This window comes from Pristiophorus japonicus, chromosome 11 (assembly GCF_044704955.1).
Source record: "Pristiophorus japonicus isolate sPriJap1 chromosome 11, sPriJap1.hap1, whole genome shotgun sequence".
NCBI lineage: Eukaryota > Metazoa > Chordata > Chondrichthyes > Pristiophoridae > Pristiophorus > Pristiophorus japonicus.
The window spans coordinates 210037207-210061571 of NC_091987.1; the positions used below are offsets into that span (position 1 = coordinate 210037207).

Sequence of the window (24365 nt, forward strand, 5' to 3'; positions counted from 1 at the left end):
AATGCCAGATAAATACTGAAAGTCTTGTACTCCTGACATTTGGAGGTAACCTCTGTAATCCTAGGTCTTACATATAATGTGAACCACAGATTGGATTTGCAGAGGAATATTTAGCCTGAGCAGAAGCTTGCAAACGTTTGTGTTCTCCTGTGTGTCCAGATCCAGGTTGTTTTTTTTCTGGGCAATAAGTGACAATAATAAGTCTGCATTATTATACAAAATCTAAAAAATGAAAACATCAAGTCATTGCATTTGAAAATAAATAAAGCATTTTATGCATTCAATCAGTTAAAGCTTTGGCAGAAAGCATGGTGACTCCCACCACCACAGATTTTGGTACTTTGTACATGACATGCTAAATAATCAATTGGGTTACTTAGAAAAATACTGAGTCGAAAATACTTTATTGCTGAATGTAGCAGATTCAAATTAATTACCATTATAGTTTATGAAATTGGTGCTTTCCAAGAAGGGGATTTGGGGTTGGTCTATACATCAGACAGAATATTATCTCACTGCACCAGTTGAAAGGCAACAGTGCAACTACCGTTAGGAGACCGCAGCTTCTCAAAAGTGGTAGACTTTGATTTGATTGTTTTCATCCAATCCAAGCTGGATTAAACCTTGCGTGGAGGGAGTCCTGCTTGTTCTTGTGAAGAGAGGACTGAAAATGTACGTAAAGGAAAAGTAGGATTGGATATCTGTGCGAGATCTTACTGTCCACAAAATGGTGGCACTGTTTAGCGACGTAGCAATAAGAGTCGCTGCACTTCAAAGTGGGTGAAGGGCTTGAAGAGGCTTCTGAGAGACATGAAAAGACCCTGTATAAATGCAAGTCTTTCTTCTGGAATCCACCGCCACTACATAACTCCTGAAAATATTTATAATGTTTCAAAACATGTCCCTGACTATCCAAATTGAAAACTTCACGACTGTAATTAAGGGCATTTTTACCCATCTCATCGTTAATGAGGGAGTTACATTATTAATACATCTTCAAATAAAACAGGAAAAAAAAGCATTTTTAACTGACCATCATCCTATTATTTAACATTTTACTCCTGCTGAAGTTATTACAAGAACTGAGGAATTACTGAGCCAAACAATGTGAAGGAGCCCAGTTGATAAATAGTTGAAGCATCCTGGATTATGTCTTCATTCGTGTTAATTCAGCTGCCTCCTGCCATTATGCACAGTGACTCCTCCAAGCCATTTCTACGGACGATGCCACCAGTGCATTTTAACCCAAAGAAAAAACAAAGAAAAAACAGGCCAATTCTTTTTAAGCAGGAAGCACAGTGACAGGGACGAGGTTAAAAGAAGTGGAGCAACAAAGTTTCATGCCTATACTATCTCCCATACCATGGAGTTCCTGCACTCGGGCCGATTGCTTTGCGAAGGCGTCAAGTTTTTGTGGGCAATACAATGTCCCAACAAGATCTGAAAATAAAATTATGGCTGCATTTGAAAATAATTATACCGTGTTTTTCTTTCCCATAGAATGATTCATACCCACTGCAGCAGATTGTAGCTGAAAGTGAGAAAGGAGAAAAATCACAGCAGTTCATTAATGGGCACCAGTGCACAGTTCCTAGTGACTTGTACAAAATAGCATTTATAGCTCTCAGCAGCAGGATGTCACTTGGCTACTGCTGGTGCTTTGCTCAGGAAGGCCATGGAAAATGAGGCAGGATGAAACCTCAAAAAGAGCAATGTGTACCATCATGACAACTCGCCTTCCTAAAAACGTTTGGTTTAAAAATTACCGATGGTTACGGTTACTCTCTGAACATCCAGGCTTATAGTTGTATCTTTGTCACAGAAGGAACAGAGCCCGTGACGATTCTTGGGGTCCTTGACAGCCATCTACCCATGTTTCTGCCTCATTCCACACCATTCTCCAACGTGGGTCCATCAAGCCCCGACAGCAACCCTGCTTTTCACTCCCAGCACAGGGCTCAGATGAATACTATTAGCAAAAAGTTTTTCCTGCCTTCAAAAAAAAAATCGACCAGCCGAAACATCTCATTAGGCTGGTTGGGATTAAAGTCAACTCGTATTGCTGCAGGCTCTCTGTGGGAATGTACATGGCCAGCATACACCTCTCACGTCTAGCAGCATTCCCCTCTATCTCCAGTCTGGATCTACCGCAGAAATACACTATTCTGCCAAGCCTGGTGTCAGCAACAATTGACTCCACATAAACAGCCCTAAAGGCCCCCTCCATCAACAGACAGTGGCACAAGGAAGACTACCAACCAGGAGAATCTCAGACCCTCCCCTAGACTCAGCAGTGTTTCCAGCATCTCTTCGCCATCAGGCCATAGATTGAACCGTCACTGCACCAAGCAAAGCAAGTACACACAATGTTTACAGACTGTGATCTTCCCTTTCAAAAGCCATTACAGATCCTGCTTCCACACTGTTTTTGCTGGGGAATGTTACGATCCAATTACACTGTGTAAAAATAAAATACAAATCCTCTAACCTCTTGTTCTTTTGATGATGGTCTTAAATTTATGCCCCCTTAGTTACTGACTCACTGACCAGTTTTTCCCTATTTACCCATCATAATTTTAGACACCTCTCCCAGATATCCTCTCAATCTTTGTTTTGATGAAAAGGGTCTCAGTTTCTCTCGTGTCTCCTTAACATGACTAATCCACGATTTTCCCTGAAATTTACCAAGGCAAAATTACAGCCCTATGAATAATCAAATGAGCTAATTATCGGAGAATGAATGTGCCCATTGGGATAAAAAGGTTAAAGAACTGCCTTCAAAGTAAAGCCACAGACACAATGACCATTAACTACCGGAACAAGCAATTATACAGGGAAAGAATTAAAAAAATTTCACGATCCAGACCTTTAAACCTACGATTTCTTTGAACTAATTCTGTGTAGAAAACTGGAGATACTGCTGAATCGAACAAAGCCTAGCTGGGCTAACGCCAGTCTAAAGTGAAGCCCATCTCTACAACAACACGCTCACCATTCAGCCGCTTTTTCATGAGGGAAAAATAATGATCACTGTTCAAAATACAGATTAAAAAAATTTTATTCTCTGTGCAATTCCATGTCTGTTTTCATGCCCTCAATCCTCTGGGTATATTCTTTGACATCTTCCATTTCTATGAGCCATGGATTAACTCAGCGACAGATGCAGGCATGCTTCTTCCCCTCTTCTGATACCACAACAGCTGCTACTCCCCCGCCATGACAAGAATATTTCACTTTGGTTTTAAAAACTCTGCTCTTTAGCTTAACAGTGTCATAAATAAACAAGAATTGGCATAAATAAATACCAGCATTTTGTGCTGTGTTATCTGCATTGTATGCACCGTGGCTGCAGTGTGCACCATCTACAAGATGCACTGCAGCAACTCGCCAAGGCTTCTTCGACAGCACCTCCCAAACCCACGACCTCTACCGCCGAGAAGGACAAGGGCAGCAGGTGCATGGGAACACCATCACCTCCACGTTCCCCTCCAAGTCACACACCATACTGACTTGGAAATATATTGTTGTTCCTTCATCGTCACTGGGTCAAAATCCTGGAACTCCCTCCCTAACAGCACTGTGGGATCACCTTCACCACACGGACTGCAGCGGTTCAAGGTGGCGGCTCACCACCACCTTCTCGAGGGCAATTAGGGATGGGCAATGAATGGCCATCTTGCCAGCGACGCCTACATCCCAGGAAAACTTTTTTAAAAAAATCAAGTTCTTAAACTAATTCTTTACTATACATTTTTTTGTTGTTGCAATGAACAGACTCCATGATCTTCCAAGAGTAACATAATTAATAAAAGGTGACAGAAGGGCCCCTTTAATCTGTGCTAATGAGCCCTAAATAGGGTTTCAGAATTTTTCGAAGGATACATTTTGGGGTCCTTTTTGAAACTTTCCAGCCACTTCTTATTAGCGTCGATCATCCCTTGAATAGAGCTTCTGTCCCCTTGTGTAATTTTGGAATGGGATTGGTGTAACATTTTTACCTGGTCACTGCGAGGAATAACATTTACTAAATGAATGTCAACAGACAGTAATTTAAAATTGAGATCGATGATAAAAAATATCAGCTGCACAAAGTTACCTTCTTCACTATTGAGTAGCAAAAGATAAAAACAAAACATCTCAAGACAGGATGGCCTAGAAATTCGATAAAGCACGAAAACAGGCGGTGCCAGTGCAGGGCAAGGTTAATGGCCGCCCGCAAAAAGAGCGCAGGCACTATCAGTATTTTGACACTGCTATTTTAAATGAGCAAAGCTCCCATGCAACGCGCTCTTCCCACCGGCAAAAATCAGAACAGTAGAAGGTTGAGTCTGAAGGATCAGTGCGGCATTCTCCCACAGTTACCTTATTAACAGTGGAAGACCGTGGCATAGATGTCCTTAAACTGTTGCACGAGAAATCCTGAGATTATGCCCAAAATAGAAGCCGAACGCAGAAAATTTAATAGGTTGAGTGCAAGACAAAGGGAGTAACACCATTGTATGGAAGTGAGATGTTGTTAAAGAGGCAAAGATGCAAGCGATACCAGTGAGTACTGACCACTTGCTAAATTTGTCAAACTAGGGCAATGATCATAAGACATGTACTATGGAAATTCCAAACTGTTCTTCAAAGTTTATTTTAGGATTATGGTTGTATAGGAATTGTATATTATACAAGCATCTATGTATATATTTTCAATAAGAACAAAAAAATCTCTATAAATCTTATTATTTCTTTGCTTAAGGGGTTCATCGGCATTTTCTTGATGCAAACTGGATCTTGATGAAAAGATCAAAAATATAAATTAAATTATCAAAAAAAAGCCAGCTCGATCTGGATCATTTTAAAGATTTTTTTTTGCAATAAATTGGAAAACAATTGAAGTCAGTTATTTGGGTATAACTTCTTTAAAAGGAGCATGGTAAATGTGAATTGTACCGAATGTTTTTCAGTAAGTTTATAACTCGCCGCTGCTTTCTCCCGGCTCTACGCGCTGCCAACAGCAACACGCATGGGCGTGCTTTGGAGAGGGCGGCAAGAGGAGCGGCGATGTCCAAAATCGCTGAGCATGCAATTTGGCATTGTACGCCCATCAACATCACGCTCCTGGAAATTAAAATACTTGCGGCGAGCGCAGGCAACGGCAGGCCTGCTGACCGGCGTGGTCCTCACCAGAAGCGGGTGGAAATGAGGCGGCCGCCATTTTTTTCTTCAAAACCGGTCTTAACTGCCGGTGCTAAAAGTTCGAATTTCTAGACGCCGATGGCTCACCCCACTACCTTTCTTTCCAGTTGATATTTCATCATGACCATTAGCCAGGAAAGGCTTTTTTGGCATTGCTGATTTGGATTATCATGCCACCATTTCAATTAGCCCAGAAGCTTACTGTTCCGAATTAGGAATGCTTTGATGCATGTACTCTGGCCATTACAGAATAAGTACTCAACAAAGAAATAGCCAACTGCAAAAGGGCTGCCTAGCAAGGTAAAGCAGCTGTCCTAGGTGACGACAACAGTACATAACTGTAGGCACGCCTGACATATTTAGGTTAGTGAATAGTATGCGGCTGGTGTAGTCCCTGGTATCAAATCTGTGGATTAAAAGAGCGTCATAGGCACATGTGCTTTTTTTCCCCTTTTCCTTTCTTGATAATTTTCTACTCTCTCCTTCACCTCAGGTGTTGACTCCTTGCTGGGGTACAGATATATGGCCACTGGTCACTGCCAAGTAACTCACCCAATTTGCAACACTAGACAATTAGGAGGGTAATTTTAATCTAACTTGCCCAGCGGGAAACCCACGGGATCAGGTGGAACACCGGTTTTATACCCCGCCCAATATTGCTCTCCACTGACTTTAACAAGAGTTATATCGGTTGGGCAGGGTGCAAAACCAGCGCTGTGCCCAATCTCGCTAGTTTTTTTGACAGACGGGTTAGGTTAGGTTAAAATTGCCCTCTTAGTGGCATCTAATTGACTGAAGGAATCATCACAACCAAGCCTAATCCTGTTCATGTTCACGTTGGGTAGGGTGCAAAAACAGCGCTGTGCCCAATCTCGCTAGTTTTTTGACTGTGAGATTGCTTACATACAATTTATACTCATACTTGTTCACAAGCAGGCATGTGTCACAATAAGCTTTCACGCCATATTCCAGCTTGTATCTTGCAGTTACAACTCCCCATGCTCTCCCTGCTCCTTCACTGAATAGCAATTAAGTGGGAAGCCTGGCTTATTTCTCCCTCCTCACCCAGGAAGGCTGAGGCCAGTTACGGTTCCACTCCGGATACCCTACTGCGCTAGATCAGCAAAGACTGGGGGATTGAACCATGACTATCCTGGTATGCAATGTCCAGGGCTCCGATCACTTGTTCCAGGGAATTCTGACCCAACCTGTTCACCTGTCTTTTCAGATGTGGGTGGAACTGCTGTGCATTTCCAACAATTTCTATTACTCATCGTTACTTTATAACAAATTTAGAATTTTTTTTTAAAATAGATCAGTGCGAAATATATAGTCAACACATATGATGCAATGTTCAGTGTTGATGAGAGACACCCTGAGGTTCCTGTTACAGGTAACCCAGAAGACAAAGGCACAGAGGGAATGTTTCAGCAGAGGCTGGTGAGGGGAGATAAAGACTGTAAAATCATGGTACAGAAAGGAAAGGGTGGTCACACAGGCTGCTTAGCACAGGTGAAACAGTTCCAAGGTGCGAGAGGATTTCACCAGTGTTGAACGCCTGATTGACAAACATACCATATGGAACTGAAGGTGGGCAGTGAGAAAGTAACAGAGTAGGGAGCGAGAGAGTAGGAAGCTGGAACTGCAAGATGTAAGATAGAGTAAGAAGTGAAAGCTCACAGACACATGCCTACATAGTTGCAGATACATTTGTATGTAAACTAGAATGTATGCAAAAATCTGTTCTGTATTGAGGCTGACCAAGACAGAGGAAATGCGTGCACAACCTGCTTGTGCATGCATCTAAATTTTAGTCAACTGTACTTGTCTGCAAAAAAAAGTACGTGTTTAAAACGGTCAAGAAATGTAACAAGTCTCATTCTACATTCATGAATAGAATCACAAGTTACATATTGTTGTAAAGACAAATTAAAAAAGTGTAGGTCAGATTATATTCAGATGATTGTTATTCTTGGTATTTTAGCAGAAAAGAGAATATAGAGCTGAGATACAGCAACACTATCCTATATATTTCTTCCAACAGGCCATGGTTGGTTATTTTTGTGTCTGAAAAATCTGCTGAACAGCAGCCAGCAAGCTAGAGAGTGTGTGCAGATTCTGTGATGTGCAAAATCCTTGTCCCCTGGAGCTAATCCTGCTCATCTGGGTTTCTATTGGCAACAACCTTGGAAAACTGACATTTAAGGGGGAACACCCCCCACCCCCCCCACCACCACCACCCAAAAAAAACGACTTTACATATATAAAAACACTAGTATTCTGAACTCTGAAGCCGATATCTAGCAATTGGAACGCAAATTAAATCTGTGTGCTTCTGCTGTCTAATGCTGCTGGGAAATTACTGACTGCATATCACCTAGGCTTTCTGAGAACTAGGGTGCCGCAATATTTGCTTCACAATCAGTCAGGTGACACGAATTACTCAAATCATTTTTACTGGAAAATTACCATACAGTAGTTATACAAATTTGATTGAATGGGTATAGGAAGTGTTCACAAGAAACTTCTGTCCACTTTTATCTCGGGTGACAAAGAGGAGAGGAAGTTGATTGTGTTCTCGGGTTCTGAACAAAACATGACTAATGCTGGACTATGATGCCATTGTGACCTCTCATGCTACAGGGTCAACTTAAATGTATAAACTGGATGGGGTATAAATTCACCTAGACTCGTTTAAAATAACCTCCACTTTAAAAAAAAAAATGCACTTCTTGATGTGTAACATCTACACACGTAGATCGTCAGCTGTGGCTCAGTGGGTAGCACACGTTGCCTCTGAGCCAGAAGGTTGTGGGCTCAAGTATCACTTCAGGGACTAGAGTACAAAAATCTAGGCTGACACTTCAGCGCAGTACTGAGGGAGTGCTGCACTGTTGGAGGTGCCGTCTTTCGGAAGAGACGCTAAACTGAGGTCCTGTTAGCTCTCTCAGGTAAAAGATCTATTTCGAAGAGCAGGGGAGTTATCCCCGGTGACCTGGCCAATATTTATCCCTCAATCAACATAACAAAAACAGATTATCTGGTCATTATCATGTTGCTGTTTGTGGGAGCTTGCTGTGCGCAAATTGTCTGCTGCTTTTCCTACATTACAACAGTGACTATACTTTAAAAAGTATTTCACTGGCTGTAAAGCACTTTTGGGACATCATGAAAGGTGCTATATAAATGCAAGTCTTTCTTTCTGTACAATCCCAGGGTTAAATATTTCAACAAAAGTTCGAATAATATGCAGAACCAAAGAACTTTCATTCATTCAATTTTTTTTGAAAGATCTATTTTCCATTTTGGTGAAGTAATATTCCACAGCCTAGTCGCACAGCAATGAACTGGTGGTTTTAAGCCTCCTGGATTACCTAGCAGCTTAATCCGCTAATCACGGCTCTATGAGTTATTCTCTATTGCTGAATTAGATGTTTGCTCAGCAGAATGCTTCAAGCATAGGAGAGAGAGAAACTCAATCATGGAGCATCGTAGGCAAGACTACTAGCAATATCTGGGGCAAAACCTAAACACTGCGGATGCTGGAAATCTGAAATAAAAACAAAAATTGCTGCCATCTGAAAAGAGAGAAAACAGAGTTAATGTTTCAGGTCGAAAACCCTTCGACAGAACTGGAAAAAGTTAAGAGATGTAAACATAGAAAATATAGAAAATAGGTGCAGGTTTTTAAGCAAGTGTAGGGGCAGGGAAAGGGGGAGGGGAGGAAAGAACAAAAGGGAAGGTCTGTGATAGGGTGGAAGGCAGGAGCGAATAAGAAACAAAAGGGATGATGGTGCAAGGCAAAAGGAGATGGTAATGGGACAAGTTAGGAAACAAAAGATGAGTCCAGATAGGGTGTTAATGGAAATGGCGGAATCATCAACAGCTGCCGTGGGAGATAGAGAAAAAAAAACAGAGAAAAAAAAAGATAGGGGCAGAGGTTGTGGTCTGAAATTGTTGAATTCGATGTTGAGTCCAGAAGGCTGTAAAGTGCCTAAACGAAAGATGAGGTGCGGTTCCTCGAGCTTGAGCTTCACTGGAACAGTGTAGGAGACCAAGGATGGAGTGATGAGTGAGGTTAAGACTTCACAACCTTCTTGGGTGAAATTGGATTCAATGAAATGAGAAGAATGTTGGGAGAATGAACCCAGCCCCATCCCACTACCACGCGGAGTGAAGTTTGATCCAATTTTAACCTATTGACTAGGTAACCACAAAGCCAAAGAAATTTTCCTCTGATATGAAACTCTTACCTTGCAGAAACATATCCCAACCGGCTCTCAAGGGGTGTAGAACTTCTACTTAGTGTCGGTATTCCTCCTGGCCATGGCAGAAAATCACCAGATTACAAACAAAAGCAATCAACACCATAACCAAATGACCTCAAGTCCAATGAGTTGATTCCCCAATTATGAATTGAATAAGAAAATCCGGTTTGACTAACCCTCAAGAATTTTTTTCTCCTCATTTAGCTTTCCTATTTCACACATCATTCTGTGCCAGGAAGATGGGCAGGTACTCGCACGTTTTTAATTGGGAAATCAATTGAGGGGCAAATGGCCATAGCACAGGACACTGTCAAAGCTAAAAATAATGTGAGAGTAAATCAGGAAGTATCGATTGGATTTTGAAAGCTTTTCCTGTCCACTGATGTCAATGGATGGAAAATCATGGGCAGCACACCGATTATCATCTGATATGAGCTGGGTTCCATGAGAAGCTCTGCCAGTGGTATGGGGGCTTGTAAAATTTACCCAAGAGTTTCTGCCTCAACTGCCACTTTTGATAAAGTATTTAATATTCTAATAATGCTATTTGTGGAAAAAAATCTTCTAAATTTCACCTTCATCGTACTATTGATAATCCTGAGTCTATGTCCCCTTGTTACCGATTCAACAACCAGTTCATGATTTATTCTTTCACATTTGATGCCCCCAAAATATCATTTTGAAAACCTCAAGAACCAGTCTTGGTCACGTTATATTTTATTGATTGCATAAAATATTTAGGCTTAAAACACACAAAAATATGCTCTGCGTCAGTTTGAGCTACGTCTAATGGTTGAGTGCAGATTTCCCACAGTGGAGATCAGGGTTTGAATCTCAGCCTCATCTGCAATTTGAATTTGGTTACTCGCTCTAGAAGGGAGTATCGGTCTCTGTTAGGCTGGCCCCTCAAAACTAACTATAGTAGTTAAGTTCCCTATGTCGGAGGCAAGACCAGACTTTTTCTCTGAAAAAGTAAATAAAAGGGCAGTAAGACCTATCTCACTCCATCAGTACAAAGTGTTTCTGATTGCAAACGCTGACTAGTCTATTAGTTCAGACCTGCCCAACTTCATAAGAAATAGGCCATTTGGCCCCACGAGTCTGCTCCGCCATTCAATAAGATCATGGCTGATCTGATCTTGGGCTCAGCTCCACTTCCCCGCCCGCTCCCCATAACCCTTTACTTCCTCATCACTCAAAAAATCTGTCGATCTCCACCTTAAATATATTCAATGACGCAGCCTCCACAGCTCTCTGGGGCAGAGAATTCCACAGATTTACAACCCTCGGAGAAGAAATTCCTCATTATCTCGGTTTTAAATGGGTGACCCCTCATTCTGAAACTATGCCCCCTACTTCTAAATTCCCACGAGGGGAAAACATCCTCTCTGTATCTACCTTGTCAAGCCCCCTCAGTATCTTATATGTTTCAATAAGATCACCTCTCATTCTTCTAAACTCCAGTGAGAATAGGCCCAACCTACTCAACTTGTCCTCATAAATCAACCCCTTCATCTCAGGAATCAACCTAGTGAAACTTCTCTGAACTGCCTCCAATGCAAGTATATCCTTCCTTAAATCTGCCTTCAAGTCAGATAAAATAACAGAAATACAAGAATAAAAGTCACAAACAACTTAAAGAATTAAGTATTTTGTCAAGAGTTGAAATATATTTTTTGTAACAAGCCTTAAGGATCAGTAAGTATAGATTAACAACTGACCTGGGAAATATTTGTGCCACTTCTCACTGAGTGCATCGTCCACAGATTGAGCTGTGGGAAGATGGAAGGCGGTATTTGGTCCTCTGTTCCAAGTCCACTGCGAAGGCAAGGGAATGGTGTTGGAGGAAAACAAAGACCCACTAGTCTGGGCCCTTGTCAAGGACGTGTACACAGACAAAGGCACACTGTTGCTGGGAGGTGGGACACCGAGACCCTGTACTGTGGAAAAAAGCGGCGATTGCTGCATCCCCAGTGATCCAAGAACACAGAGAACACTGTTAAGGTCGTTGGTAATTTTCTGAACAGAGTCACTGAGGTACTGTACTTTGGCATGGTGAGCAAGGGGCAACTCGACCTTTAACGTCGCTGTGAAGAGAACAAAAAAGATTCATTCAAAAAGTTCAGGTATTGAGAATTAACATTTTTATACATAACTATTTTTTGTTGAAAGTCCCTTCCCCAATTATTCCAGGGGTTTATCCAAAGAGCAGTAACAAAAGATGACACGTTTGGAATCTCTGCTCTGTGCTGAGCTAGTTCATCTCAACTGGTGCGTCACAATTGCCCAAGGTGCCCTGGGTTCATGAGGAGAAACGGTCAGGGTATCTCCACCTGATCGCTATCCAGAACTCGAGTTCATTTGCATCAATGTCAGGTGACTGGGCTCGACATTATGTCCACCCCACAGTCAAATCACTTGGTCTTCAAGCCTGAATTATCTGATTGCTGATGATAACCCATTTGAAATGGTGTTTAAAATAATGGCAATTGGAAAATCCAGGTTTCACTGTGCAAGTTTATACATGAACAATGGGTCAATCTGGTGCTGGATTAGTCTGTTACTTGCATCTCAACAGTTTCAGTCTGCTACAGATCTTGAGCCACCTGTACTGATCTCATTTACTGACAAGGGAGATAAGAAATTGTGGGTTAAATCTATATCCTAACATTTCAAAGCCTAGGCTTCGATACATCAAATCACAGAGCAACTGCTTCTTGGTTTTCGTGCACTCATATCTGAACAGAGTCAGTTTAGAGATGACTGACCCAGACGCAATCCTTATCCAGTGCGGCCGCACCTTGGCCTGTCCAGAGGTAGCGAATCTGCAGCGTTTCCAGAACCTCCCGTTGTGATGTGATGGAACCGGAACTTGGAATCGCTCCCCCACAGACTGTGGGACAAACTGTCTCCCCTCTCCCCTCCCCACAGACTGTGGGACAAACTGTCTCCCCCCCCATAGACTGTGGGACAAACTGACTCCCCCCCATAGACTGTGGGACAAACTGGGGGCCCCCCCCCACCACCCCCCCACCCCACGCCCCCACCCCCACCCCACCACCCCCCCCACGCCCCCACCCCCCCCACCCCACCCCCACCCCCCCCCCACGCCCCCACCCCCCCCCACCCCCCCCCCCCCCCCACGCCCCCCCCCCCCACAATTTTGATACAGAAAAAAATACGTGTGTTGTATTACAGAAGGTCTGCGGAATTTTTATAACACGGGAGAGAGGAGGGGGGGCCTCAGTTGCAAAAAGGTTGAGAACCCCTGCTGTATATTACATACAGATTAAAATATGTCTGCGGGAATTACAATAAACTAAAACTTTCACAAAGAACTTTATGCAAAAAAAAAACACTTTAAAAAAGACCTAGAAAACATTGCCAATCGAGTGGTGTCATGGTTTGGTGCATCAAAATACGTTCCTCAGAGCAGTACGAATTAGAGTCTAAACCATGAACAACTGAAGAGCCTAATTCCTAATCTCAGCCTGATCAGCCAAGCACTGGATCGGGATTGTTCGTGGTGTGCCCCTGCCTCCACACTTTGATCATTGCACTAACTCAACATTCTCCCATGGCTGCTGGCAAAGCAGGTTATCTGCACTCGTAGATGGCTGAGGAAAGATGAGAAGGTCAACAATGGAAAAATGAATGGGTGAAATAGTTATTTTTAAAAATAATGATCATAATATAGACATACAAGAAACATGCAGAGCAATACATGGGAAACAAAACTAGAATTAGCGGCGGGGGGGGGGGAGGGAGGGGAAGTATTGTTTAACATCTGTTTTTTGAGCTCACTTTTCTGTGGAGGTGAATCAATGCTGACAATGCTGCTGATGTCATCGGAGTCTGTGAGGTCAAAGGTTACAGCTTTCTTGCCCCCTGTGCCTTTCGGTGTCTCTTCATCGGAGATCTAGTGGAGTAAAACGTTTAAAATTCATTTTTGGATCCACTGCGGGCAAGTGTTTAAAAATATAGTTACCCTGGTGTGAGTGCTCAGGTGGCTGATTTCAGCCAGGGTGGCAGTTGGGATACAACACCCCTGGGGTTGGAGGGGGGGCAATTGGCCAGCTTGCCCAATCGCAGTGGGAAGTATACATTTGGACAGCAGGTGGGCACAGGACTGGGCTTAGCTCCGAGGCCAATATCGCAGCATCAAGCTCGCTTGCTGTGGAGGCTCCTGCACAAAGAGTGGCCCCATACACAAGGCTGTAAGACAGTCCCACAGCAAGTAATGAGGAGAGAAGGGGAAGAAACTGGCAGAAATAATATTTTCAAATACTTATTAATGCAGGACGGGAATTGAAAGGAATAAATAAGTCGCTGGTGATTTGAATTCAATATCAATCCTTTCCTTATATTCGTACATTTTAAAAGCAGCAAAGAGCAGCCTCCCTAGGATGTTGCCTCCCAATGAGAAGCCTGTGCTTACACTGAGCAACCCTCCCCCAGGAATTGAGATTTTCCACCTATGGATTTATGGGGGTGAGCCCATGTCCCACCCCCTCCCAATTCAATGGTTCACCCAATTGAGCTGCTTCAAAAGGACACCCACCCCTTCAGCAAGAGAAGATTCCAGCTGATTAAGCTGTTCCTCCTTCTGTCGTAGTAACAACTGCCCTTTCTTCATTGTTAACTTCATCTCGTCCAGGTGCTGGGCTTCCTAAAGCAATACAGAAGGACAGGAGTAATGAGCCAAGTACCCAAATGAATAGATATCATTTTCTTTGCTTGTAACGTTTACAATCATACCGGCACCTACACTATTGGCAATCATCCCTACTGATCAACAAAAAGAAAGTTTGCCGTTCGATTTTGCTAATCTGCTGTCTTAATTTGGCAAATTTGTTCCCCAATGGCCAAGGTACATTGACTTATGTATGTTATTTAGCTAAAGACCAGAATGTCCCAAGTTCAATCCCCAGTCTTGATCCAGCCACCCCTAATGGAAAGTATACAGATGTAGACAGGGAGAGAATAGAGGTAAGCTCAGCTGTGATGCTCTCCATAGTCAGATTGCCTGTTGAAACTCATTGGGTTCACAAGTGAAGAATGACTATTTGACAAAGGTACCAAAAGAAAGACAGACTTGCATTTATATAGTCCCTTTCATGACCACCCTAAGTCTCAAAGCGCTTTACAGCCAATGAAGTACTTTTGAAGTATAGCCAATGTGGGAAACTCGGCAGCCAATTTGCGCACAGCAGGCTCTCACAAACAGCAATGTGATAATAATCAGATAATCTGTTTTTATTATGCTGACTGACGTATAAATATTGGCCAGTACACTGGGGATAACTCCCTTGCTCTTCTTCAAAGTAATGCCATGGGATCTTTTACATCCACCTGAGAAAGCAGACGGGGCCTCGATTTAACATCACATCTGAAAGACGGCACCTCTGACAGTGCAACACTCCCTCAGCACTGCACTGGAGTGTCAGCCTTGATTTTGTGCTCGAGTCCCTGGGGTGGGACTTGAACCCACAACTTTCTGACTCAGAGGCAAGTGTGCTGCCCACTGAGCCACAGCTGACACAAAAGATAGTCAACGCCTGTGAAACCACACCTCAGGAGGAGAGGAAAGAAAATTAGATATGAAGTCTCTCCTAATCTGCTCCTCAGAAAATATCCCTTCAAATGCTGAGAGGAAGCATCTCAACTTTTGTTGACTAACATCTTAGCATTTTAAATGCATCATAAATCTATACTTTCCTCACAGAAATGTCATTAACTATTTGAGTACTTCTAACAGAAGGCCCAGAGGATTGCCCAATGGCAGTGGAAAGTATACATTTGGACAGCAGGTGGGGACAGGACTAGGCTTAGCTCAGAGGCCAATATCGCAGCATCAAGCTCACTTGCTGTGGAGGCTCCTGCATAAAGAAAGAGTGGCCCCATACACAAGGCTGTAAAACAGTCCCATAGCAAGTAAGAAGGGGAAGAAATTGGCAGAAAGAATATTTTCAAATACTTATTAATGCAGGACGGGGATTGAAAGGAACAAATAAGCTTTACTATGAGGCGCTGGTGATTCGGATTCAATATCAATCCTTTCCTTATATTCGTACATTTTCAAAAGCAGCCTCCTTAGGATGTTGCCTTCCAAAGAGAAGCCTGTGTTTACACTGAGCAAACCTCCCCCAGGAATTGAGATTTCCCACCTATGGATTTATGTCCTACCCCCACCCCCTCCCAATTCTGTGGTTCACCCAATTGAGCTGCTTCAAAGGACACCCACCCCTTCAGCAAAAGAAGATTCTAGCTGATTAACCATACCCCAGGAGAGGAAAGAAAATTAGATATGAAGTCTCTCCTAATCTGCTCCCCAGAAAATATCCCTTCAAATGCTGAGAGTAAGCATTTCCACTTTTATTGGTTAATATCTTAGCATTTTAAACACATCATAAATCTGTATTTTCTTCACAGAAATGTCATTAGCTATTTGAGCACTTATAACTGAAGGCCCAGTGGATTGCAGCAATGCACAAAATGCTAACACGAGGGCAGATTCTCCTCTATCATTAAATATGGCCTTTGTTCTGGTCTAACCCCCTCACCTGTTCCAGGTTTTTCCAGACATTCTGGAGGATTTGAGAACCCTCAGGATCTTGCACGTCTTCCTGTGCTTTTCTCAGGTCATGCCTCCACTGCTGCTTGGCTGTCTTGAGCGCTGTCTGCCGTTTCCGAAGCGAGCGGGTCTGTCTCACGAGGAACTCTTTGGCTTTATTGATGGACAGTCCTTCAGCAGAGATATAGTACCGTACACTGGTAAAGGTAGATTAACCAGTCCATTTTAATTAGCAATACAAAACACACAAGTCAGCTTTAAATCTTCATTACATTCACAAGTTGCTGTTTTTGCACCCAGTGCTGAAACCAAGACTCATTGCACATCTTTGACTATTCTTTTCCATTGCTGGAAAATTGTGAAACTCTGCACCTCTCCCAAGTCTTTGCTTCCTCTTGCCGCCTACAGACTTGTAAAACTCTAGCTTGCCTCATCACAATTTCCTGAATTATCTCACCTTCAATCTTATATCCTGCATTCTGAGACTTGGCCCTTCATCTATGTTTCTCAATACATTGGTTTGGTAAAGGGCGATTTTCAGAAATTGCCACAAAGGCACATTGTTAGGGTAGGATAGAACAAAACAACTGGCCATATTATAACTGCATTGTGGTTGCCAAAAATATTGAAAGATGTTCCAATCTGTGTTACTCTTTAAATATATTCCTCATTGCTTTGAATGGGAAGAGATAAACCTGTAAACATTATTGGTACAATATTTATTATGGAATTTATACATTGACAATGGAGTGTTGATAGTGGGATGTGGTACTCCCACTGCAAAGAGCACATAGTCAGTATAAAGGAGGGAAATTCTATGTCTCCAACAATATTCAAGTCCCAACTTCCATGGATTTCAAGTGCTGCTGTTGAAAGCAGTGCAAAATACATGGGTTCCTACCTATTGACCTTTCAATGAGTTCAATAGACACCATACCACGGCACCATGTTGACAATGTAAAAATGCCTGTAGTGACTCATACTGTAATGTTGCTGGATTTTTACTTTTCAGCGTGCAGCAGTGGAATAGCAGACCTTACAAGAGACAAAATAGCCTGAAAATACTGTACATTCCACACTTACTTATCCATACTGACTTCCTCATCTTCAGTTCTGGGAAGAGGGGAACTGCTGTAATTTGGATTCTGAAGAGTTAAAAACAAAATGAAATTGTTTATCAATGGATTTTGAAATGCCAGTAAACATTAATTGACTATTGAATTAATCAGCTGTTGGAATGCGCGCAGATTAGATTTTATATGGGTGCGCATCTAAAACGCTAAAATTAAATGTTTAGACTTGATAAATTATGCACGAGCAAAAAAAAAAAGATTTTTCACTCCAGTTATCTATATTGTGATCTACCAGAAACTGAGCGATATATAACAGATAAGAAGCCAGAGAGGTAAGCACCATCTAAAATGATTTTATTCACTTGTGTGGACAGACTATAGAAGTCTCGTTCTTCAAGATTACCTATTTAGCTGGAGAAGGATTTGAGGACCGCAATTTGGTTCATCTCTGTTGACTGTATGACAATCCTCCGTGAACAGTCTCAACCGAATTCCTAGTGTCCACTCCGGGGACTTGAGTGTAAAAAAAAAAAATCTAGGCCGACACTCCAGTGCAGTACTGTGGGAGCACTGCACTGTCGGAGGTGCCGTCATTCAGATAAGACGTTAAACCGAGGCCCTGTCTACTCTCTCAGGTGTACGTAAAAGATCCCATGGCACTATTTCGAAGAAGAGCAGGGGAGTTATCCCCGGTGTCCTGGCCAATATTTATTCCTGAATCAACATCACTAAAACAGATTATTTGGTCATTATCACACTGCTGTTTGTGGGAGTTTGCTGTGCCAAAACTGGCTGCCACGTTTCCCGCATTACAATGGTGGGTGTACCCCAGAAATACTTCATTGGCTGTAAAACGCTTTGAGACATCCGGTAGTTGTGAAAGGCGCTATATAAATCCAAGTTTTTCTTTTCTTTCTTTAGGTGGGGGTTTATGACACAAAACTGACCAGCAGAAACGGGCATTAAGTTGGCAATCTTGCTCAGGCAGGCCCATAAGCATGGATGATGCGAGAAATGGACAATGTTGCACTGGTAAAGGAGGAAATATTCTGCCTTTGAGGCTAGGGGGAAGTAGCAGCAGTTTAGCTCTGTATCAGGCTGTGCCATAACTGAAGTAGGAGTGCCTGATGCTGATAATAGGCAACAAAGGGTAAAAAAAAATGTTTCATTCCCCAACAAGGCCATTCATGAAGTAAAAGAAACTAAATTGCGAAGCTGGAAATTTTAAATAAAGTAGAAAATACAGGAAATTCACAATCGTGAAAAAGTTTATTTTGAGTAGAAATCCGCTGTCAGATACAATTTCTAATTAAGGGTCTCTCCATTAAACCTTAACATATTTTTAGATTGTGGTGGACCTGCTATTTATTTCCAGCACTTTTTGTTTTTATTATGGACATCTTTTGACTTAATGGAAGACATAAATGCACTGGTCTCTAAAGATGGCTCCGGTTGAGGTGGAGTGTAGATGTTTTCAGTATAAGGGTGTCGCAGTTGTGTGAGGCGGACTGGTTGGGCTGGGTGCTCTTTGTCTTTACGTCATTGTTCATAGGTTTATATGTAACCTTTAGGGCTGCTGACCGAGGGCCGTGCGGCTCTTTGTCGGCCGGCGCGGACACGATGGGCCGAAATGGCCTCCTTCTGCACTGTAAATTTCTATGTTTCTATGTGTGAACTTGACATTATTAAGACTCCAAACCTCCAAAATCTATTAATCCATGGTGGCGTGATTTGCCATATGGAAAAGTTTGATTCACCCTTGTAGCCTGAGATTTATGGAAAAAGGGTGAGGATGTAAAGACAAGAGACTCAGGCATTCTGGATTGACGAGGTTCAAATCTAAAAAGGATTCCATTTGCTTTTAAACTTCACTTACTGCCTTAATGTCAGAGTTTAAATCCTCGATATGAAGTTCCTCCCCTGCTGCAGCACCAGAGGTTCCGTTGAGTAAAGGTGCTTCCTTCATGGTCTCTTGCTTCTTTTTGATTGTCGCCTCCAACTCTCTGCAATATAATGTTGCATCTTATAATTAAATTACACCAAAGACAGTATATCTATTGTGCCCATATCTCACAGAGTTCAAGAAAATTTGATTGTGATGCATCTTGTAATATAGTTTCATCTTTTTCCTTTACTTTAAAAAAAAAAGATGCATTAAACCAAGGCCTTGCTGCATGGTTCCGCAAGCGTTAAGATTCAATGCCACTATTCGAAGAAGCGTAGGCAATTCTCCTGCTGTCTTGGCAAATATTCCTCCCTCAAACAACACTATCAAAATCAGATTAACTAGGCATTCATCTCATTGGTGTTGGTAGCTTATTGTGAGTAGAACGACTTCTGCATTTCCAACAGAACAGTTGCTGCACTTCAAATGAATTCATTGTACTTGAAACGCTTTGGTGACAGTTCCGAGAGAAGGGATCAGGCACTATATAAATGCAAAACCTTTTCTTTTCATCCTGCATGTGTTGTTTGTTTTGATGGAATATCACAAAATGTTGATATTTAACCCAAGTATTAATACCATATTGTTCTTCGCACCCCCCCCCCCCCGTCATTCCCACGCCCCTCCACTTAGCAACAGCAAGATACCCGATTCTATTCTGGAGTCGCTGGCTTTCTTTCCGGAGCGTGTCAACCTCCAGTTGCAGTTCCACTTGTTGGTCCTGCAGCTTCTCCAAGTTCTGGCGGGACTGACGGATTGAATCCTTCAGTGAGGAATATTCACGCTTTGACTGTTCCACTTCCCGTTTGTTTGGTCGTGAGACAAGGATTTCCTGTATATAAGAACCCCAAAAAATTAATTTGATAAAAAATTTCATATATATATATATATATATATTTGAATGTAGAGTAAAAATCCACAATTAACATTTGAATAATCTACATAACTAACCATATGCCTCTATATATGTTTTTTTTTTAAATCTGAAATTAGGGCCCCGATATTTCTGGGGAGGGAGCAGGTTTGCAGCCGGGAAACCTGGAAGTCCTGCTGAATTTAACAGCTGCACACCACTAGCATTTAAAAAAAAAACTGTTTCCCAATACCGACGGCCAGATTGAGAGGCTGGTCGACTGCCGGGTGGGAAAGTCAGTGGTAGAAGGTCACAGCCGGGCACCGCTGTGAAAGGTCCCTGGGAATCGGAGAAGATTGGGGCATGGTGGGGGAGTTGGGGTAGGTATAGGGCTCGGAGCATGGCAGTGAGGAGGGGAGGGAGCCGATCGTGTGGGGGGGGGGAATGAAATGAGTCTGACAATCGAAAGGGTGGGGGGGGGGGGGGGAAAGAGAAAGAGGGGGAAGCACTCCCACTCCTCCTGGAGGAGCACTTATCTGCTGAATCTGCCAGCTTCCACCTTCCTTTAGCTCTGGGAAACCCAGCCCGCTACCGGAAGTAAGCTCGATCACGGTGGGCTGGAATCAGCATCCCCACTTTTACCAATTTAACCGCCCCCGCCACCCAGACCCTCGCCCGCCCGTCGTGGGAAAATTCCCCCCTAGGTTTCCCCAAGGTAGGTAAAAAAAGAAAATCGTGAATGCTGGAAATTTGAAGAAATAGAAATTGGAGGAAATGCACACCAGGTCAATCAAATTTGAAAGAGAAGGTTAATGTTTTGGTTTGTGTTATGTATGCAATAAAGGTACAAACTGAGTACTGTTTAACTGAACAAGGTACAACCTTGGCTCTGCTTTATTACGGCCCAAAGTGCCTGACTCACAAAATGGCTGGCCTTTTATACCAGAGCTGCACCATGTGTGTGCCTGCTCAGTGGCCTCCAACAATGACGCCATCTGGTGGCCACAAACAGTATGTACATACATGACAATTTGGGGCGAAGGATTGCACCCAAAATATTAACCAGATGATCTTTTACCAGTGTGTATGTCACCTTGCAGATCTGATCAAACAAACATGTGTAGACTTACAGCTTGTTCCCTTTGCAGCTGATCCTCTTCTGCAAGAAACTGTTGCTGTTTCAGCTTCAATGACATTTCCTGAATGGTACAAAAGAAACAGTTTACTTCCCAAAGGCAACGGCATGGTTTTAAGACATCCAAAGCTATGAGGCTATTGCTGTATTTTTCACACTGAGAGTTATTGAAATGTGGGAAGCTTTGTCATCAATGGTGACTGCTGACACTCAACATGTCCAAGCAATGCAGGGCAGCAATCAACAAAGGTTCATTCTGGATGGGTGAATTAAGAATGGGCTTCTTCATTCGTAATTATCTTGTGTGGGTTTGTGATTACAGCATTCAAAGAGATACTGGATAATTATTTGAAGTATAAAAAAGGGCATGGGGAGAAAGCAGGGAAACGGGACAGTGTGAAATCAGCCTCCGTGAGGGAACTATATTTTGCACATGCAAAAAGAGCTGAGTGGTCTCCTCCTATGCTAAGGTTTCTATACCTCCAAAAGCTTCTCTGGGTCCATTACAGGAACTACAGTAATTCAGTATTGATGGCAGTGGAAACCAGTATTACAATACCAACAATCTGAACTAAACTTTGAATTTTTTGCAAAGAAATTCTATGTGTACAATTCTTTTTAAAAAAAATACAAGAGTGGGAGGATTGATAGCTAGCCAAGACTATTATTTACAATTTGGACAGATGAAGCAGACTGGAGCTGCATCTTGCTTGGCAGGGAGCTCAACTGGGCAGAGGCCAGACATCAGATCATTAAAATGGCAACTAAGTACACAAGCAAGAAAATCAGATGGGATGAATGTCCATGACACAGACTTCTTAATGAATAATCATGTTACAGTCCTTTGGATTGCGCTAACCTGTGATGTCTCATTTTCCTAGATCACGCATGTTGAAAGGTGATTAAAAAAAACAATGCTGTTCATTGCATTAGGAAAGAACTAGGTGAAAGATGTAGCACTTCCTACAGGTAGGTTTTTATTGGAAATACTAACAGTTATTCAATTATTCTCTAGCTAATATGAACGGAAGTGACAGACAGGAGAAGACCCTTGGTCCATCTAGCCTGTCCCATATAGTTGAGATGCCCAGTGCATCACCATACAGACACTCTGCACCCATGTCATCTCCTGGGAGAGGCAAAAAAATAAACCGATAAAAAACCTAGGCCAATTCGGGAAAAAATATGGAAAATTCCTCTCCGACCCCTTTAAGTGATCACATAGACCCTAATTTATATTACAGGCTATCTACCCCTCCTGTATGAAGCAATCTTTGCTCTAGCCAGAAACAGGTCCAGAACAACTTTGGATCTTAACCACTGCTCCCGTTTTTTTGTTGGGCAGCAAATGCTGGTAATGAAGGATAGCTGTACCAGAGCCACCGGGAGTGGGGGGCGTGTAGGCTGCTACTTGATCCGCACCACTGGGGTCTGCCTGCCTTTCCTCCGCCACACTCTCGGGCCATAGCAACCCTCTCCGCTTTGCCAGAGTTTCCATGCTTCCCTCCCTTCTGCCATAACCATTTACACCTCCGAGGGACCCATCTTTTGTTTCTTTACTTGCCCCATTTTCACCCCCTTTTGCCTTGCGTCATTTAATTACTCGTGCCCCCGCCTTATCACAGACCTGCCCCCCCTTTTGTTCTTTCCCTCTGCACCATTTTCCTGACTCTGTACTTGCCTAAAACCCGTTACATCTCCAACACCTTCCAGTTCTGATGAAAGATTATTGACCTGAAACGTTAACTTAGTTTCTCTCTCCAACGCTTGTGTGTCCAGCATTTTGTTTTCATTTCAGAACAAGTCCATGTCTTTCTTGGACGTTAACAGGAAAAGTCATGCATTACCTAATACACATGTATTTTTTATATCACAGTTATTAAAAAAAAACACTGCACTTCATTAATGGGTCACATGAGGTTGCAACATCAATAACCATTACACCCTCTAGGTAGGAACTGGTTTTGTTTTGGTCTTTTCAAACAAATGGCTGATCCTGTGGCTTTGAGATTGCGAATTGGCCACGCTGAGACCGAAATGGTTCTTGTACTCTGTGCTGTCATTCTATGCTTTGCACAGCCAAAGGTGTCCAACTTACCTGGTTATGCAGCAGATTGCACTTTGCTTTTAGTTCTTTGGCTCTTATCTCCAGCTGCTCCTCGGACTCTTGAACTTTCAATTCCTGCAGATGCATAAATAAATCAGAAAACGTGGTACTTGTAGAGATATACTTAAGCACCAACAGGTTTTCTATTGTTCATAGGTAACCCGAGATCTGGAACATGGAAGCGAGGTTTAGCTGCTAGCTTTGTCCATCTTTAGAACACTGCTCTTAATAGGAAAATTCCGGTAATGGGAGCACCTAATAATGGAAGTCAACCAGAGGGCAGTTCCTCAGGGCAGTGTCCTAGGCCCAACCATCTTCAGCTGCTTCATCAATGACCTTCCCTACATCATAAGGTCAGAAGTGGGAATGTTCAGTGCCATTCGCAACTCCTCAGATAAAGAAGCAGTCTGTGCCTGCATGCAGCAAGACCTGGACGACTTTCAAGTTTGGGCTGATAAGTGGCAAATAACATCCGCGTCACACAAGTGCCAGGCAATGACCATCTCCAACAAGCGAGAGCCTAACCACCGCCCTTTGACATTCAACGGCATTACCATTGCTGAATTCCCCACCATCAATTTCCTGGGGGTCATCATTGACCAGAAACATAACTGGACCAGCCACATAAATACTGTGGCAACAAAGGCAGGTCAGAGGCTGGGTATTCTGCAGCGAGTGTCTCAATGTAAGGGAAAAACCCTTAAGGTATTAGGCTTTTGAAGTGTAGGATGCTCGAAAAGCCTTCCAAACAACGGTGGGAGATCCTCCTTGTTTAAAATGCAAATGCGCTAAGTAACAGAGGCTTCTGCAAAGTTGTAAAAAGTTCTTTAACGAATGCTTCAGGTGAGAAGTGGGCTTTGGAAGTGTAGCACAGAAGAGGCCAAAGAATCAAAGCTGTGACAATGGTGAATGGGGAAATAGGTCACAAGCATAATTGTGAGCAAAGTCCGAGCAGGAGTTGGGCTGGATGGGGTGGGACTCAAGGCCAAAAGGACGCATTAAGCCGCGAGCATGGCTGTGACGAGGCAAAAAGTCTTTTGTAGGCAGAAATTTAAAACTGTTTTGTAGGCACACATTTAAATTGTTTTTTCAGTTGACTACAATTCTACTTGCCTTTAAGGATAAGAATATATGAATTAGGAACAGGGGTAGGCCATTCGGGCCCTCGAGTCTGCTCTGCCATTCAATGAGATCATGGCTGATCTTCTACCTCAACTCCACTTTCT

The 24365-nt window shown here is 42.7% G+C and overlaps 1 protein-coding gene across 8 annotated transcripts in view; it reads right to left on the reverse strand.

Moving 5' to 3' along the window:
- Positions 1-251: 251 nt before the first annotated feature.
- Positions 252-24365, reverse strand: part of LOC139276457 (centrosomal protein of 164 kDa-like) — a 209885-nt gene continuing 185771 nt past the window's right edge. For all 8 annotated transcript variants that reach the window (XM_070894480.1, XM_070894479.1, XM_070894476.1 and 5 more), the window contains 12 exons: positions 23131-23214; positions 21028-21096; positions 19692-19876; positions 18976-19102; positions 17110-17171; positions 16016-16223; positions 14014-14121; positions 13257-13371; positions 11174-11539; positions 9438-9504; positions 3883-4005; positions 252-664 (listed from right to left, as the gene is read on the reverse strand). In XM_070894480.1, coding sequence (XP_070750581.1) covers positions 568-664; positions 3883-4005; positions 9438-9504; positions 11174-11539; positions 13257-13371; positions 14014-14121; positions 16016-16223; positions 17110-17171; positions 18976-19102; positions 19692-19876; positions 21028-21096; positions 23131-23214 — 1611 coding nt within the window. In that variant the 3' untranslated portion in view covers positions 252-567. The remainder of the gene's footprint in view (positions 665-3882; positions 4006-9437; positions 9505-11173; positions 11540-13256; positions 13372-14013; positions 14122-16015; positions 16224-17109; positions 17172-18975; positions 19103-19691; positions 19877-21027; positions 21097-23130; positions 23215-24365) is intronic.